Genomic DNA, 14,440 nt, shown 5'->3' on the forward strand with positions numbered 1-14,440 from the left:
CCTGAGAGAGGGGATTTGGTTGCAGGGGAATGTCTCTAAATTTGAGTTCTTTTAAGTTGAGTTTTGAGTTTTGTCTCTTGACGATGGCAGAACTGTGAGCAGTGCCAAAGCCATTGCATTAACCTGAACCAGATCATGTCAATGTTTTCTGCACTTACTCACATCCCCTATAAAGTGAAAAGCATACATCTAAAATAATAGCCTGCTAAGCACATAACCTATAATGCACAGATAAACAACAATATAATCTGCAAGTCCCATTAAATCCACAGAACAACCACACACATTACAACATCCTCATCCCCAACAACAACACAATAAACACCTGTCACCTACAGATATAATCCATGGCCTTAACCTTCATATAGCATGCCAGTTAACTACATTGAACATCAATCCAGCAACTAATCAGAACATGATTTAAACCAATAATGTCTGATGTTCATTAAGTGACTGACGCCCACCAATCAAAAGCAGCTCAGTCTCATCAGATGAGAGACCGAGAGCAGTAAGCCCTGGTAAGTTTGTCTCACATGGTCTACTCTGGGCTCACTCAGGCAGATAAGCACATGTAGTCAGGGCTCCTAAAATACATTCCCCAGAAAAAAAAGGAGTGACTGGCTGTTTGATATGTGGTGTAAATGTTTACCAGAACAATGGCTTGCCTACTGTGTTCTGTAAATAGTTTAACAGGGGCAAATGTTCCTGGAAAAGTAGCCAGTATGTTGGTGGGCACAGATATCTAATAATGGAACGGACAAGAAAGGTTTTACTGAATCTTGACATCTTAACAAAATGGTGAAGAAATAAACACATACAAGGCAAAAACTGTTTTAGTGGAAATCATTTAAGATCTGATCTGTGTTCCCACAATTATCTACGTATCTCAAATTCATTCATTATCAGACAAATTATTCTAGAAGTAAACAACGCATTTACGCAAAACCCCATCTTTATCTATTCAGAAGCCAAATGAAGATTATTGAGGTCATTTTCTGACTCAAGGTTGGATTTCTCATGGGTCACGAGTCCAAGAAGGTCAAAAAAACAGGGAGCAGTTAACCTGCTTGCAATAACCTGTCTGGCAAAGGGCTTATTCATTGGAGGTTTCTGAGCTGGAGGCCATTTAGAAAGTGATCATAAGCAGTCAGCCTTTGGGCCAGTAAATAAAAGTTGCACAAAGATTTGAAGATAAGTTGCTTGACTGAAAATAACATTTAGAGTCTACTGCCCTGCTGTCACCTCTGCTAGACTGTACTCAAAAGGTGCCCTGCCAAACAAAAACGTTTTTACTCGCATTTTTTGAAATATGTTAGGTCCATGTTTGTTTGTGTTATGTTGTGAATAAAAAAATGAACTTCTACCTCTTCTGTCAGCTCTAGCCACTGAAAAGAAACAAGCAGAGAAATCAGGCCAATTATCAAAGCTGGTCAGTCTGAAGTCATGTTGCCTGAACTCATTACTATTCATGAGCTCTCCCAGTTGAGGTGGGTAAAGGATGCGGATTGCAAGATTCTCATTGGCTAGCTGTTAGCCAATCAGAGTCAAGCAGCTTAGCTTCTTGAATATTGATGAGAACTGGCACAAATCAAGCTTCCTGCAGGCTTTCTAATAACATTCCACATTCTAATGGCGTGAAACAAGGTAATCAAGGCATTTTTTCCACAAAACATGTTACAAAGTCCATGCTAGAACTTCAGACATCATCACAAAGTAGTGAAATACGTGTGGCAGGATACCTTTAAACACAACAGTGCTCTGAGCTTAATGCTAAAATAACCAAGCAAACAAGCTCACAATGACAATAGCCTACAAACGTGTTGAGGTTTAGCAGGCATACTTTTAACCTTCACCATCTTAGGTTTTGAGATATTTCAGGAGTAGACCCAAAGACCGCCATCGCCATCCATAAAGTCAAAGGCTACCGCTGGGCACTGGAGAAATAGTTGGGAAGGTTTTAATTCTAATTATGCTCAAAATTGTATTTTATGTCTCATTTTGATTTATTTTCACTAACAAACTTTTGAGTTCACTTTTGGTCAAATTAGTCTAGCTTTAGAGATGGCAGACAATGCTTCAAACAATCCTCTATAACCGGAAACAGCTCTGTCAAAAAGGCCTTTCTCTTTGAACCTCACTATTTTAACATAAACATCAAGTATGCCGTTATCTAAAATATCTGCTGAGATGTATATAGACAACAGGAGATCAGCCACCTGCGTCGGTCTTAAAAGAAACCACAGAACCCATTCAGTTGGGTCTAGCCCACATAGTTCATTTATCCTGTGGATTTGAAAAGAAATCTACAAAGCTTTCAAGCTTCACATGGTACAGTCAAACAACTTGACAGCTCTAATGCATGAGATTGCATTTGTAGGGTAGAATAAAACAGTCAAACTTTAGGATGATGCCTGAAGAACAAAAAACTCCTTTCAGTCCCAAATCATAACCCATTTTAGACATAAACAGCCTTTATCATTATGTTATATATATAGATACACTCTTTGGTTGTTTTCTCTCAATTTAGGCTTTTTTCTTCCACTTGTAGAGGAGTGCTTGAATGTTGACGTTGTTGATGTGATCATACATCAAAGGTTGGGAAGCTGCCAAATGATAAAGTTCTAATTTATAAATCACAAATCCGCCCCACACTTGCCAGGACTTTTCTCACAGCATCCGTTTTTCTGCTCTGAGGATTTGAGTGCTAAAACAACCATATGGAATGCAATGGTGACGAGTGAGCAGTGTTTACAGTCTTGGTGGTTGCATCGGATGCCATGAAGAGAAAAATATGTGACAGGTGTTAGTAAGGCAGTGCAGGGTGTTGTGCAGTTGGTAGTCACCATCAGAAATCCAGCCACGCTCTTTTTAGCACTCCATAATACAATAATGCTACTTTCCCAGCTCCGAAATAAACTGAGCATTACCACGTATTAGAGTCAGACATCCCTACAGGCCCTATATGTGTCCATCCTAATGTAAGTGTGGACTATATTTAGCAATGTAGGATATTTGCTCAGCTCAGTCTGCCTTAAAATAGAGATAGAAAAGCCAACAACCATTGTCTGACATAGAGCTCACTGGGAGCCAAAGATGCAACATGTGTGGAGAGGAGCGTTGTCGTTGCTCCGTTGTTCTTTTATTGAATAAGGTCTACTCCACAACTGCTTAAAACCGTCCTTACACAAGAGGTCAAGACCTTCATCTACACTCTTGATATTTGATTTTACATCTTTCTGATCCCTAATCCAGAGAAAGAATTCCTCTCTTTCCTCAAAGTAGATAATTGAGCGTAAGGGTGCAATGTAATGGGCCGTGAGCCAAACCCCAGCCAAGCATCCAACTGCAGAACCTCATTCACATGATCACTGTCGGCTGAGGTGATGAAGGTCGAACTGAAAACATAATTGTGTAACACTTTTGGAATATTTGTGAATTAACACGATTAGTCAACAACTTTCTTCCGAGCATTTCCAAAACCCATAAGCAGCAGCAAAACACAGCAATGAATTAGAACATGGTGCAAAATATGTTGCAATTGCACACCAGTGAAGGTGCTCTGCAACCTCCTTCTCCAAGTTCCTTCTCTTCCCTCTGTAACATTCAGGTGCTTTAACCGCCACCACACAGCAATCATCATTCACAGTGCAGGTAGCGGAGGAACCAGCTGTTCATAGCAGAGTATGGTATGATAATCTCACCTGCCCAAGGTCCAGGGTAACATTCACCTCGTTGTAGCCCGGTCCCATGGAGAGAGGAGGGCTCTGCCACCAGCGCTCTGTCCCATCAATAGCGTAGGTCACTGGGTGAGCTTTGTTTGGGTCAATGGAGTTGCAGTAGTCACAGAACTGACCCTAAATTATGTCAAAATAATGGTATTCAGAAACATACACACCCAAATAATTGCAAAATGTATAATGGAGACAGGCACTTTCAAATAATATAACCAAAAAATATAACCTAATGCAAATATGAAAAACATTGCAACCACAATTAAATCCTAGGTTTAGACAGAGGTTTTTGCATGTCCATTTCAAACTGCTGAAATGTAGGGACCATCAGACGAACTCAAGAGGGGACAAGCCCTGCTAAAAGGGAAAACGGTGTGAAACCTTGTCGGACAGTGGTACAACTTGGCCATCACAGGGATACTTGTCAGAGATTTCACATAACACAGACAACATCGCATCCAGTTTTTTCTTACCTGTATATTTTGAGTAGGAAGTCCGCTGGTCGGTCCTCCGACAAGCTTACAGTATAACTCGTTTCTCGGTGTCCCAGCACCATCCTGACCGCAGGTTGCTGTGGCAGAGATACTAGACCCATCAACGAGGTTGAAATACGGAGGACTCAAACTAAAACCTGTTAAGTCATTAACGTTTGCTTGGCCATTTGCATCCCTGAAAAGTGTTACAGAAAAAGTGAAAAAGACAGCGAGGAGATGAGCTCCTCTCATCCCTCTCGCCATGTTCCACGAAGCCGAGAGCAACCCGCAGCGTGCAGGTCTTGTCATCGAAAGATGTCCATGAAATGCGCTTAGGGGTCTGCGCGAGTTCCGCGCTACAGGGTCCTTTACAGTGGCAAAGCCGCGTATGTCAATGCCAAAGCTTCAAGTTGGTCTTCTACTGTTAAAGGTGTGCTCTCATTCCGCCGCATGTTTCCAAACTTACAGCGCCAGCTTTCCGTCTTCCTGAGCGCGCTGTGCGCCACTCTGGAGCTATCAGGTGTCAGGCTGTCCGGGTCTAAGCTCGATGCTATCCATCAAGAAGGTCTCCTGTCACAGTTCCCCGCAGCACCTCTTCTTTCCCACTTTCTTTTCTTTGAACATGAAAACTGTCTCTTACTTACAAGGTGAACACTTTTTTGTACCCTATAATTTTACAATTAGGCTATTTAGTCACAGAGAGAAGTAGCCTATTCTGTAATTCCAAAGGCATTTTGAACAGGTTGTCACTTGTGCATACACAGTGAACCCTCGCAATATCGCGGTTCACCTTTCACGGTCTCGCTGCTTCACGGATTTTTTGCCCATAAGAAAAGAGAGCGACAACAACTACCGATAACTATGTTCTTCTCTCGAAAAAACACACCTGCACCGCGGGCTTTAGAAAAAAAAAACGCTACAGAGTGGAATCAGGATGCAGTGAAATACACGGGAGGCACTTGTTTTCCTACTGTACTTTGAATGTTTTTACATAATCATTTTTAATTTTCTCTCGTTCTAATCCTACGACTCTGGTCGCGGGGGGGCGGCTGGGGGGGCGGTGCTGATCTCCGACATTTGAAGCCTTCAGTTCGTATTGATGATTAAAATGATTATTTAACAGTAGTTATTTGTAAAAAAAAAAAAAAACGTTTACACGGTAGGCTACTTTTATTTGTTAAACAAATGCTTGGGCCTGTAAAAAGGAAAAATGTTTTCTTCTTTGTTTTCAATGTATTATGGAGTATTTCATCGTATAAAAAAGCTTTTACTTCACGGATTTCACCTATCGCGGGTTCTTGTTGGAACGTAACCCCCGTGAAAAACGAGGGTTCACTGTACAAAATAAAAGGTAAGAGTTTGGTTATGGACTGAAATCAAATTTTCGAGCCACATGATTAATAGGCCATAAAATGACTTCAATATACATAGACTACTGTCCGATACATATAGGCCTATTTTTATTGATTTGCCCACCCATCTTGGTTTTAACTATATATTTAAAAAAAATACTACTTTCTGTCAATAGTTAAATATGGAAATTAATTTACTGTTAACTATATATGTATCTAGAAACAATGTAATTTAATATAGCAGTGTCTGCATATTGTTGTTATTTACTTTTTACGCACGGACCAAACGTGGGATCGCATCCAGGTTTTTCTCATGTTTTGAGTGTGCATGTACATCCACCGTATACTATAGTATTATCTATTATAGCTGGATTAGAGAAGCCCTCAACATCGTTGATCCTTTTACAATGATCTTGGGGTGACCTCTAGTGGAGAAAAGTTGTCACAAATAAATCATTGAAGTGGATTATAGTATCGCTTACACGCACGCACATGCACACTAAATAGATCTCAAAACAACCTTCTGAAAGAAGTAACCTTATTTATTATTACAACTAGAACGACTTTCTTCTGTCTTACTTTATGCATATTGTCCTAATTTGTTTTGTACATATTTATTAAATTTTGCATCCGTCCCAAAATAACTCACAGTGAAAGACAACAATTAGGCCAAATAATTCTAAAAGAGTGTTTCTGTCTATTTTGGATGATTTTATTTAATGGCTCAGCAATTTCTGTTGTATTTGGAACTTGCAGGACAACATTTAAGCATCGTGACTCACTGGCATCGTTGCCATTCCTTTGCCTGGGCTGGCTGCTTTCTTGAACGCGTGTGTCACCGAGGGAGTGATAAGCAAACAGGAACTTGTTGTGCGGTGACATACGGCTGGGGAAACGAAACAAGACTGGCGGGGATCACGGGTCGTATCTGTTGTGTTTTTTCACTCTCACAGGACTCCGCATGGAGCCAACAAATTTACAGGTAGGATGAATAGTTATTAAAGAATTGGATCTCCCCGTTTGTCGATGTTAGGCTTCTGGAGTGTAACAAGTGTGGTAACACAGATTGGAACACCGAGCATAGGCTATGGGTTATTCACTGTGTGCAATCCAACTGGTTTTAGTTTCACAAAAGCTTCAGCCTTAGATTAATAAAAAACGTATTTCTAAAGGTATTGTGTTCTAAATTAAAAGAGAATTGTATCCAACTATCACAGAATGAGCAGTTAAATTCAGGACCTTTTGTGTCCATGGCTCTGTTTCTGCAAGAGCTGACTGAACTCCATCACTGGCCAAAAGCAATCTGCTATCTGATTGGTTTAGATAGATATGCAATGTAGTTTTATTGTATTGGTCAAAAAATGGCAGTACTTTAAAGGTAGGCCTACTCTAATAGATGGGTGGAATTCACACATACCGCTTCTTTTATGAACAACTAATTTTCTAGGTAGGATTATAAGGTTTAGTCTGCTAACGCAGTAGCCTATAGTCTTGCTAGGGTTTAATACAGAAAATCACCATACAAATGAATTTATATAGTTGGACACAGGCAACAGTTCAGCAGCAAACTACACTATGATGATTTCACATTAAAGATTTTCATTGGCATATCTTAACTGACTAGATGTATTACAGTTTGTATTAACTTTGTATTACAAAGTTATTTTTGTTTTGGCTCAAGTATATTTATGCAGTTTATGGGACACTGAGATGATGTGAACTTTCTGGGTTTGAGGTCCCTTTACAGACTGTGTCATGTAGGGATTTCAGCAAAAAACCTACGATATGACAGTATCTGAACTATTAATTGTTTCCTGCTTTTTCAGAAAGCTATTGCGGTAGCACAGAAGGCCTCACAAGAAGACAAGGCTGGGAACTATGAGGAGGCCATCCGCTCCTACCAACATGCTGTCAAGTACTTTCTCCACATTGTAAAATGTGAGTCACTGTAGCTGGAAACAAAATGCATCCAATGTCACATAATGATATTTCTAATAGCCTATCCAAGAGTTTGCGTAACTGTCATTGCCTGATGGGCCAATTAGATATAAGTGAAATTACTCAACTATTTATGGTTTTAGTTTGTGCCAGTTGTTAGTTGTGTCATCCCTATAACTTGTTGCAATAGATAGTTTATAAAATAGTCATAAGAAGTTAGTATTGCTGAATGCTATTAAATGAACGTTATCTTTCCCAACAGGTGAACCCCAGGGTAAAGATGGCAACCAGAAGATAAGAGATACATGTAAACAGTACCTGGATAGAGCGGAAGAACTACAGGAGTACCTAGTGAATAAAGAGGTTGTTACAAAAATGAAATACATAATATCTGTTTTACAAATATGGATATTATTTTTTTCATTATGATAAATCAGACTAATGTCTCAAGTATGCATGGCTTTTTAAAAAATAATTTAAACTGAATTCAAGTGCTTGCTTGATGAGATAATTCATGTTAGAACGACAGGGTTAATAGTCCATTCATAGTCTAGTAGTGCTTCATTTTGGCAAACCCATAGAACCATAGACGTCACCACATGACAGGAAAAGACAAATAGGAAAAAATAAAACAGATGGAGAAAATGTAGTTCCAATTGATCCCCGTATCTTCACTTGACGGTTGCCGTTAAAACGCAATAAATCAATATTTTCAAATGTAAAACCATATTTTTACAGTCTATGGCCAAACGCAGTAATGTATTCGTAACTGTACCGAGAGTGCGTCTTGACGTCATCAGGTTCCGTGCATGCGAGTATCGACTTCTCAATGCGGAAGTTCTCTCCTCGATAGACTCGGGAACGATCTTAGAAACGAAAACAAGCGTCATAAAAACCCCGATTGCTGAGTTAACAGACAACTCGTATGGTTAAACTCTAAAACATATAGTTAAAACGTTGTTTCCTAACGGCGGTGTTGGATTCGTTTAGATTATTGGACAAGTGATCAGCCATTATGGCTACCAACAATAATTTACAGGTAAGTTGAGGACCAACCCCAGGACTGGCTAAAACGGGTAACATAAAATATGATAACAAAGTTATTCACATCTTGGACTAAAAAAAAGTAACATAGTTGTTGTCAACAAAAACGTCTAGCCTTGTTTTGTTAGGTCATGTTTTGTATAAATGCTGCTAAAGTTGTAAAATAGTAACGTTTGTAACATTAGCTGCTAATTAGCATAGTTAGCTACCATCAGCATGAATTCGGCAGTAAGAAAGATGACCCATGTGTTAAATGCTATTGTTTTCATGTGTAACAATCTATACAGCTGTGGCAATTGACGTAGAAGTTATACAGTAACAGTAGCATGAGCATGTATTGACGTACAAGACACCTAGCTAACGCTAGCTAATGGGATTAGCGTTGCTAGCTAGCTAACTTTAACTGGTGTTATTTGGCCTCTAAAATACATCCACTTCAAGGGAAAGCATAACAGTAAACGTAATATTCGATGCAGGTTGTGTTACACGTACAACTTGTGTGAAAGTGACATATTATAGTTACGGAAACCAAAAGGAAATAACAGTGCATTCAGTTTCAGGCACTTCTCCCTCGGTGTGCGTAGTGTCATCACACAGGGCAGGTGTAGCATTAAATATTCACAGCTAGTAGATTACGGTAAGTAACGTTATATAGTGGAAGGTTGCCTGCGACCGACATTCTAACTTAAGCATTTGTCACTCTTATTCGATTAATTTAAAAAACTTGATCGCCTATATTTATCATCCTGTTATCATGTTTGTTTTGGTTGGTTGATGGTGTTCTAACGCTGTCATAATTCAAAGACACTCATTAACCTCACACAGATGTCTGTTTTTTCCATCTATTGTTGAATCTACAAATGTTAACATAACTAACATTCTTCTGTGTCTCGGTTGTTTTAGAAAGCCATTGATCTCGCCAGCAAGGCGGCACAGGAGGATAAAGCTCAGAAATACGAGGAGGCTCTGCGTCTTTACCAGGCTGCTGTTCAGTACTTCCTCCATGTGGTGAAATGTAAGGCATAGGACAGCACATTGGCATGTGTCTGCGATCTGATAATCACAACTGTTTTCCACAACAGAATCACATTATGATAATAATTCTTTGTGACATAGTTTACGAGTGACTTCCTATCTCTCAAATTGACATGCAAGCTATTCTGTACACTGAGGTCTCTTTTAGGAACAAATACACAAACCTAAAATCATTTGATGTACCTCTTTTGTTGTTGTTTTTTCTGACAGATGAAGCCCAAAGTGACAAAGCTAAACAGAGCATCCGGGCAAAATGTGCAGAATATTTGGACAGAGCAGAGAAGTTGAAGGAATATTTAAAGAAGAAAGAAAGCGCTCCTCCCGCGAAGCCGGTCAAAGAGTCACAGTCGGATGACAAAGGGTATGTCTACGGGTGGGGCGGATGTGATGCCATTCAGACCTAGATGGAAAGTCAATGTTCCTTTGATAAATATTATTTAGTACTTGATATATAGACAAAATTGTATATAATTTATAGGTTTGTGTTTCCAGGAATGAAAGTGATGAAGGTGATGATCCGGAGAAAAAGAAGTTCCAAAATCAACTCTCAGGTTTGTAATATGAGGACTGTTAGGCCTTCTTCAGGCTTATTTGTCTTTAGCTGAACTGAGCTGTCCCAATATTTGTTGGTTTCTTGTGAGTTTTTTACATAAAGTCTGTCATAAATCAGACATTATTTAGACTCCTAAGTAATTTAGTATGTTATTTTTCCCAGGTGCAATTGTTATGGAGAAACCAAACATCAAATGGAATGATGTTGCTGGTTTAGAGGGAGCCAAGGAGGCACTGAAAGAAGCTGTTATTCTTCCAATCAAATTTCCCCACCTCTTCACAGGTACTACATCTTTATTATGAGGAAGGCTTCCTCATAGCAAACCGAGTACATTCACTGGTTTTTGATGACACTAATATTGCCTAAATTATCTTTTTGTTTGACTGACAGGAAAGAGAACTCCATGGAGAGGGATCTTGCTCTTTGGACCACCAGGTACAGGAAAGTCTTATCTGGCTAAAGCTGTCGCCACAGAAGCAAACAACTCGACTTTCTTCTCCATCTCCTCTTCTGACCTTGTCTCCAAATGGCTGGGGGAGAGTGAAAAGTAAGTCATATTAACTGTAATCCACAAAACCAGCGAAGCAAAAAAAATATACTGCAGCATGTCGGTATTGAATTTCTTAATGTTTCTTTCTGCTTCCTAGGTTGGTGAAGAATCTTTTTACCCTTGCAAGGGAGCACAAGCCTTCTATCATCTTCATTGATGAGATCGACTCCCTGTGTGGCTCGAGAAGTGAGAACGAGAGTGAGGCTGCTCGGCGTATTAAGACAGAGTTCCTGGTTCAGATGCAGGGTAAGTCAGATGAGCTGTAACACTTGTTTGGACTTACTGAATGTTGTGATGAATTAAATGTAGTCTACTTTAGTGTTTTTTCAGCAATGGCCTGTAGAATCAGTAAGCAGCCTTCTAAAATGGTGGTTGTTGAAAATAAATGTGTCTGCACTCCGTAGAGTCCTAGATTTTGACGGGAATCATTGTAGTTACATAGCATGGGATAGACCGATGTATCACCAGAAACTTCAGCTGTGCACAGGAGATTATTTATTAATTATTAGGACATTAAAGCTCCAGCGGCTGGGTGACTGGAAGGTACATATAGGCAATCTTAAAGCATTTACTAATATCATAAATAAGTCCAATGGCTGGCAAAACTAACAGATTAATGTCCTTTGGACATATGATTTGTTCCAGAGCAGGGCAGTGGACCAACTCGCAGTCTCTTTACTTCTCTGTTGACTTATTTCTAACAGAAGTGTGAACAATGTAATTGTTAAATGACCACTGAGTCACGTGGGGCAGAAACTTGCTGCTGCAATGCTCTAAACAGAAACTCCACAGCTTGCCTATGCTGGTCACACCCCTAAACAGATGTCTATTCAACAGGTTAGGAGAAAACACCTGCTGTGACGTCAGTGATTTGAGGTGTGGCTGGAACTACAACATGTTTTGTTTTTAAAGATGAAAAGCTACACTCATGTTATCTATCCGTAATATCCAAAACATAAACTATGAAAAATATAATGCAGTCCATTTGAGTAGTCATGCAATAAATGTTTGTGAAGGTTGCTTATCAATCATCAATACAATAAAATAAAAAAATGTTGTCCGTTGTTATTGTTATATTTATTCAGTGTTCAGCAACTTTCAAAGATTTAGTCCTTGTGGTATGTTCATACTCAGTTTACAGTAAGACGGTTAATCCCAAGAACTTGTTGGGCAGAGATGGAAACGCTAAACTGAAGCCAAATTCATGAAATATGTGGTATTTGCTGTGTGAAATGACAGGTCTTCTTTCCCCTAAAGCTTAATATTTTATTTCATAAATGTGTATTCATTTTTATGATGTTTGTAGAGTTTTTTTTTGCTTCACACAAGATGGCTACAAAACACTATTTGCAATAATCTAATTTTGATTGCTAATTTTGTTACTAACACCTATGGTAATGTGTGGTCACAGATCTATAGAAAGCTGGAGGGACCATGTGTCAGTGAAAGCACCTGAGTTTTATTGTTAAGATGACGTATTTTAGTGTGCATTTACTCAGACTGTTTCTATTTTGCAGGTGTGGGAAATGACAATGAGGGAGTGCTGGTACTTGGGGCAACAAATATCCCATGGACCCTAGACTCAGCCATCAGAAGAAGGTAATTGTTATTACTTGGTGAAAGTTATTAGTAACCATGATGTCATTCACCTTTGCTCACTGCACACCAAAAATACTCTCAGATTTGAGAAGAGGATCTACATCCCGCTGCCTGAAGAGCACGCACGCTCCTTCATGTTCAAGCTCCATCTGGGCGCGACCCCCACAAGTCTCAGCGACACTGACTTTGTCACTCTGGGCAAGAAGACAGAAGGCTACTCGGGAGCAGATATCAGCATCATTGTCCGAGACGCGCTAATGCAGCCTGTTAGAAAGGTCCAGTCAGCAACCCACTTCAAAAAGGTACGTCTTTTAAAGTACTGGCTCCTTTTTATGCTCCTGTGTAATATGTTGCAGTTAACAACTTTTCACTTTTGTTTCCTTTCTTGTATTGTAATATAAAACAGGTACGTGGTGAATCAAGAACTGACCCCAACATGCTTGTAGATGACCTATTGACTCCTTGCTCTCCTGGCGATCCCAACGCGATTGAAATGACATGGATGGAGGTACCTGGGGAGAAGCTATTGGAACCTGTAGTTTGCATGGTAAGGATATTAAAATACTACATGGTGCTATATAAATATATAGGGCTGTCCCGTATATCACTTTTGGGGTTTTGAAACTTTGGTGGGAAGCAGTTAAATACATTTCAAAGCTTTGAAATAAAGGCCTGGCAATACTTAATCAAGGCTCAGCTGTTCCTTGGTTTTCAGGTGATTTGCCAAAGTGGTTGTAGATTAGTGCTATGCCAGTTTTCTTTGGTGCATCTGGCACTACACCTTTTGGGAGTTGTTATGAATTATTCCAGATGCTTGACTTTTTTAACTTCTTGCATGCCAATAATTGCAGCCAAGTTGCTAGCACTCACATAGTCAAGCATTCAATGTAGGTGCTGGTGTTTTTCAGTCTATCAATATTATTACCCGGTAAAAGTGCCTCCCCTAGGCCCACATACCCACCCCCGTCTCCACGCACGCACGCACGCACGCACACACACACACAACAAATAGTCTGGGTCTCTGTCTGAGAATGATTATAATTAATGTTGATTTATAAATGAATTATGTGGGATTACTATTCCTTATTCAATGAGCTGTTTGGGATTGAGGGGGTAATGCATATAGCAATATTTTTTTTAATGAAAACAACAAAAAATAACCAAATATTAAAATACTGATTTGGAAATTGATTACCATGGCAACATCATTCGGGTCAGCCCTAGTAATATTATTGCAAATTCGTGTCCTTGCTTTGATACCATAATAATTTTTCCTCTTTTCAGTCCGACATGATGAGGTCTCTGGCCAACACAAAGCCAACAGTCAATGATCAAGATCTGGTCAAACTGAAAAAATTCACAGATGACTTTGGACAGGAAGGCTAGGTGGGATGATTGAGCCAAAGCAAATGGATTTGGATTGTCTTTCTTTACTGTCCTTGTCCCTTTTTTTTCTTTTTTACTCTCTCATCATAACCATTCACCAGGCTTCGTGTTTTATCATGAGTGGACAATATCCCTGCGCTCTTGTTTTGCCAAATTGACAACCAAGCAAAGGGTGAAAGGACCTAGATTTATTTGAAAATAACCATTGTCCAAAGAAGATTAAAAACTTCCCATCTGTAGCTGACCTGATAAAAGAATCAATGACATAAAGAATTTAGAGTGTTGTTTGACTGGTATTTATCAGCAGAATGCCCTAGCAACTTAGGGAAAATAATTAAAAATTGCAAATAAGGCTTTTGAAGTCAAGATAATTTATTTTAATTCAAGACTAGCTCTTGTCTCCAGAATACATCTTACTAGATTGAAATATAATACTTGCATATTCTCCATTTTGTATTAGGAACAAAAAAATACATTTTATAGTGTATACTGTACTTAGTGGAATGTAAAAATCTTGGGCTGGGGGAGTGAAGCAGGGCATGAGTTGATAGGATTTGTTTGGTGACATATGTAATTTTTGTCTCAAGGTGGTGGACGTTTAAGAACTTTGAGACAGAGATATTCAGGATGAGAGCAACATTACACCCTCTACTTGAATTGTATTTGTTTGCTCATTTGTCATTTGAATTAAACACGGCTACAAGGGGGGATCACCAATGGTGCCAGACTAGCATTATTTTACAATTCTTCAAGGACTCAATAGCTTTTAATTGCTTTGT

The 14,440-nt window shown here is 39.3% G+C and overlaps 2 protein-coding genes across 6 annotated transcripts in view; one reads left to right on the top strand and one right to left on the bottom strand.

Moving 5' to 3' along the window:
- LOC117954882 (laminin subunit alpha-3-like) overlaps positions 1-4,735 on the bottom strand; it is a 57,918-nt gene extending 53,183 nt beyond the window's left edge. For 3 of the 4 annotated variants that reach the window (XM_034888980.1, XM_034888978.1, XM_034888979.1), the window contains exons 1-2: positions 4,205-4,735; positions 3,702-3,854 (exon numbers count right to left, since the gene is read on the bottom strand). In XM_034888980.1, the coding sequence (XP_034744871.1) occupies positions 3,702-3,854; positions 4,205-4,513 (462 nt within the window). In that variant the 5' untranslated portion in view covers positions 4,514-4,735. The remainder of the gene's footprint in view (positions 1-3,701; positions 3,855-4,204) is intronic. The other variant, XM_034888981.1, reaches the window with a different exon arrangement.
- A 1,633-nt stretch (positions 4,736-6,368) lies between these two features.
- vps4b (vacuolar protein sorting 4 homolog B) lies at positions 6,369-14,120 on the top strand. Of its 2 annotated transcripts, XM_034888360.1 has the most exons (13): positions 6,369-6,538; positions 7,383-7,494; positions 7,757-7,857; positions 9,442-9,553; positions 9,784-9,934; positions 10,066-10,124; positions 10,289-10,408; positions 10,517-10,673; positions 10,774-10,922; positions 12,194-12,275; positions 12,358-12,577; positions 12,682-12,822; positions 13,560-14,120. In XM_034888360.1, the coding sequence occupies exons 1-13, from the start codon at positions 6,518-6,520 to the stop codon at positions 13,659-13,661; spliced, it is 1,527 nt and encodes a 508-aa protein (XP_034744251.1). In that variant the 5' UTR covers positions 6,369-6,517; the 3' UTR covers positions 13,662-14,120. The 2 variants fall into 2 exon arrangements, with proteins under 2 accessions (XP_034744251.1, XP_034744252.1); XM_034888361.1 differs by lacking the exons at positions 6,369-6,538; positions 7,383-7,494; positions 7,757-7,857 and adding an exon at positions 8,274-8,533.
- Positions 14,121-14,440: the final 320 nt, after the last annotated feature.

This window comes from Etheostoma cragini, chromosome 12 (genome assembly GCF_013103735.1).
Source record: "Etheostoma cragini isolate CJK2018 chromosome 12, CSU_Ecrag_1.0, whole genome shotgun sequence".
Classification (NCBI taxonomy): domain Eukaryota; kingdom Metazoa; phylum Chordata; class Actinopteri; order Perciformes; family Percidae; genus Etheostoma; species Etheostoma cragini.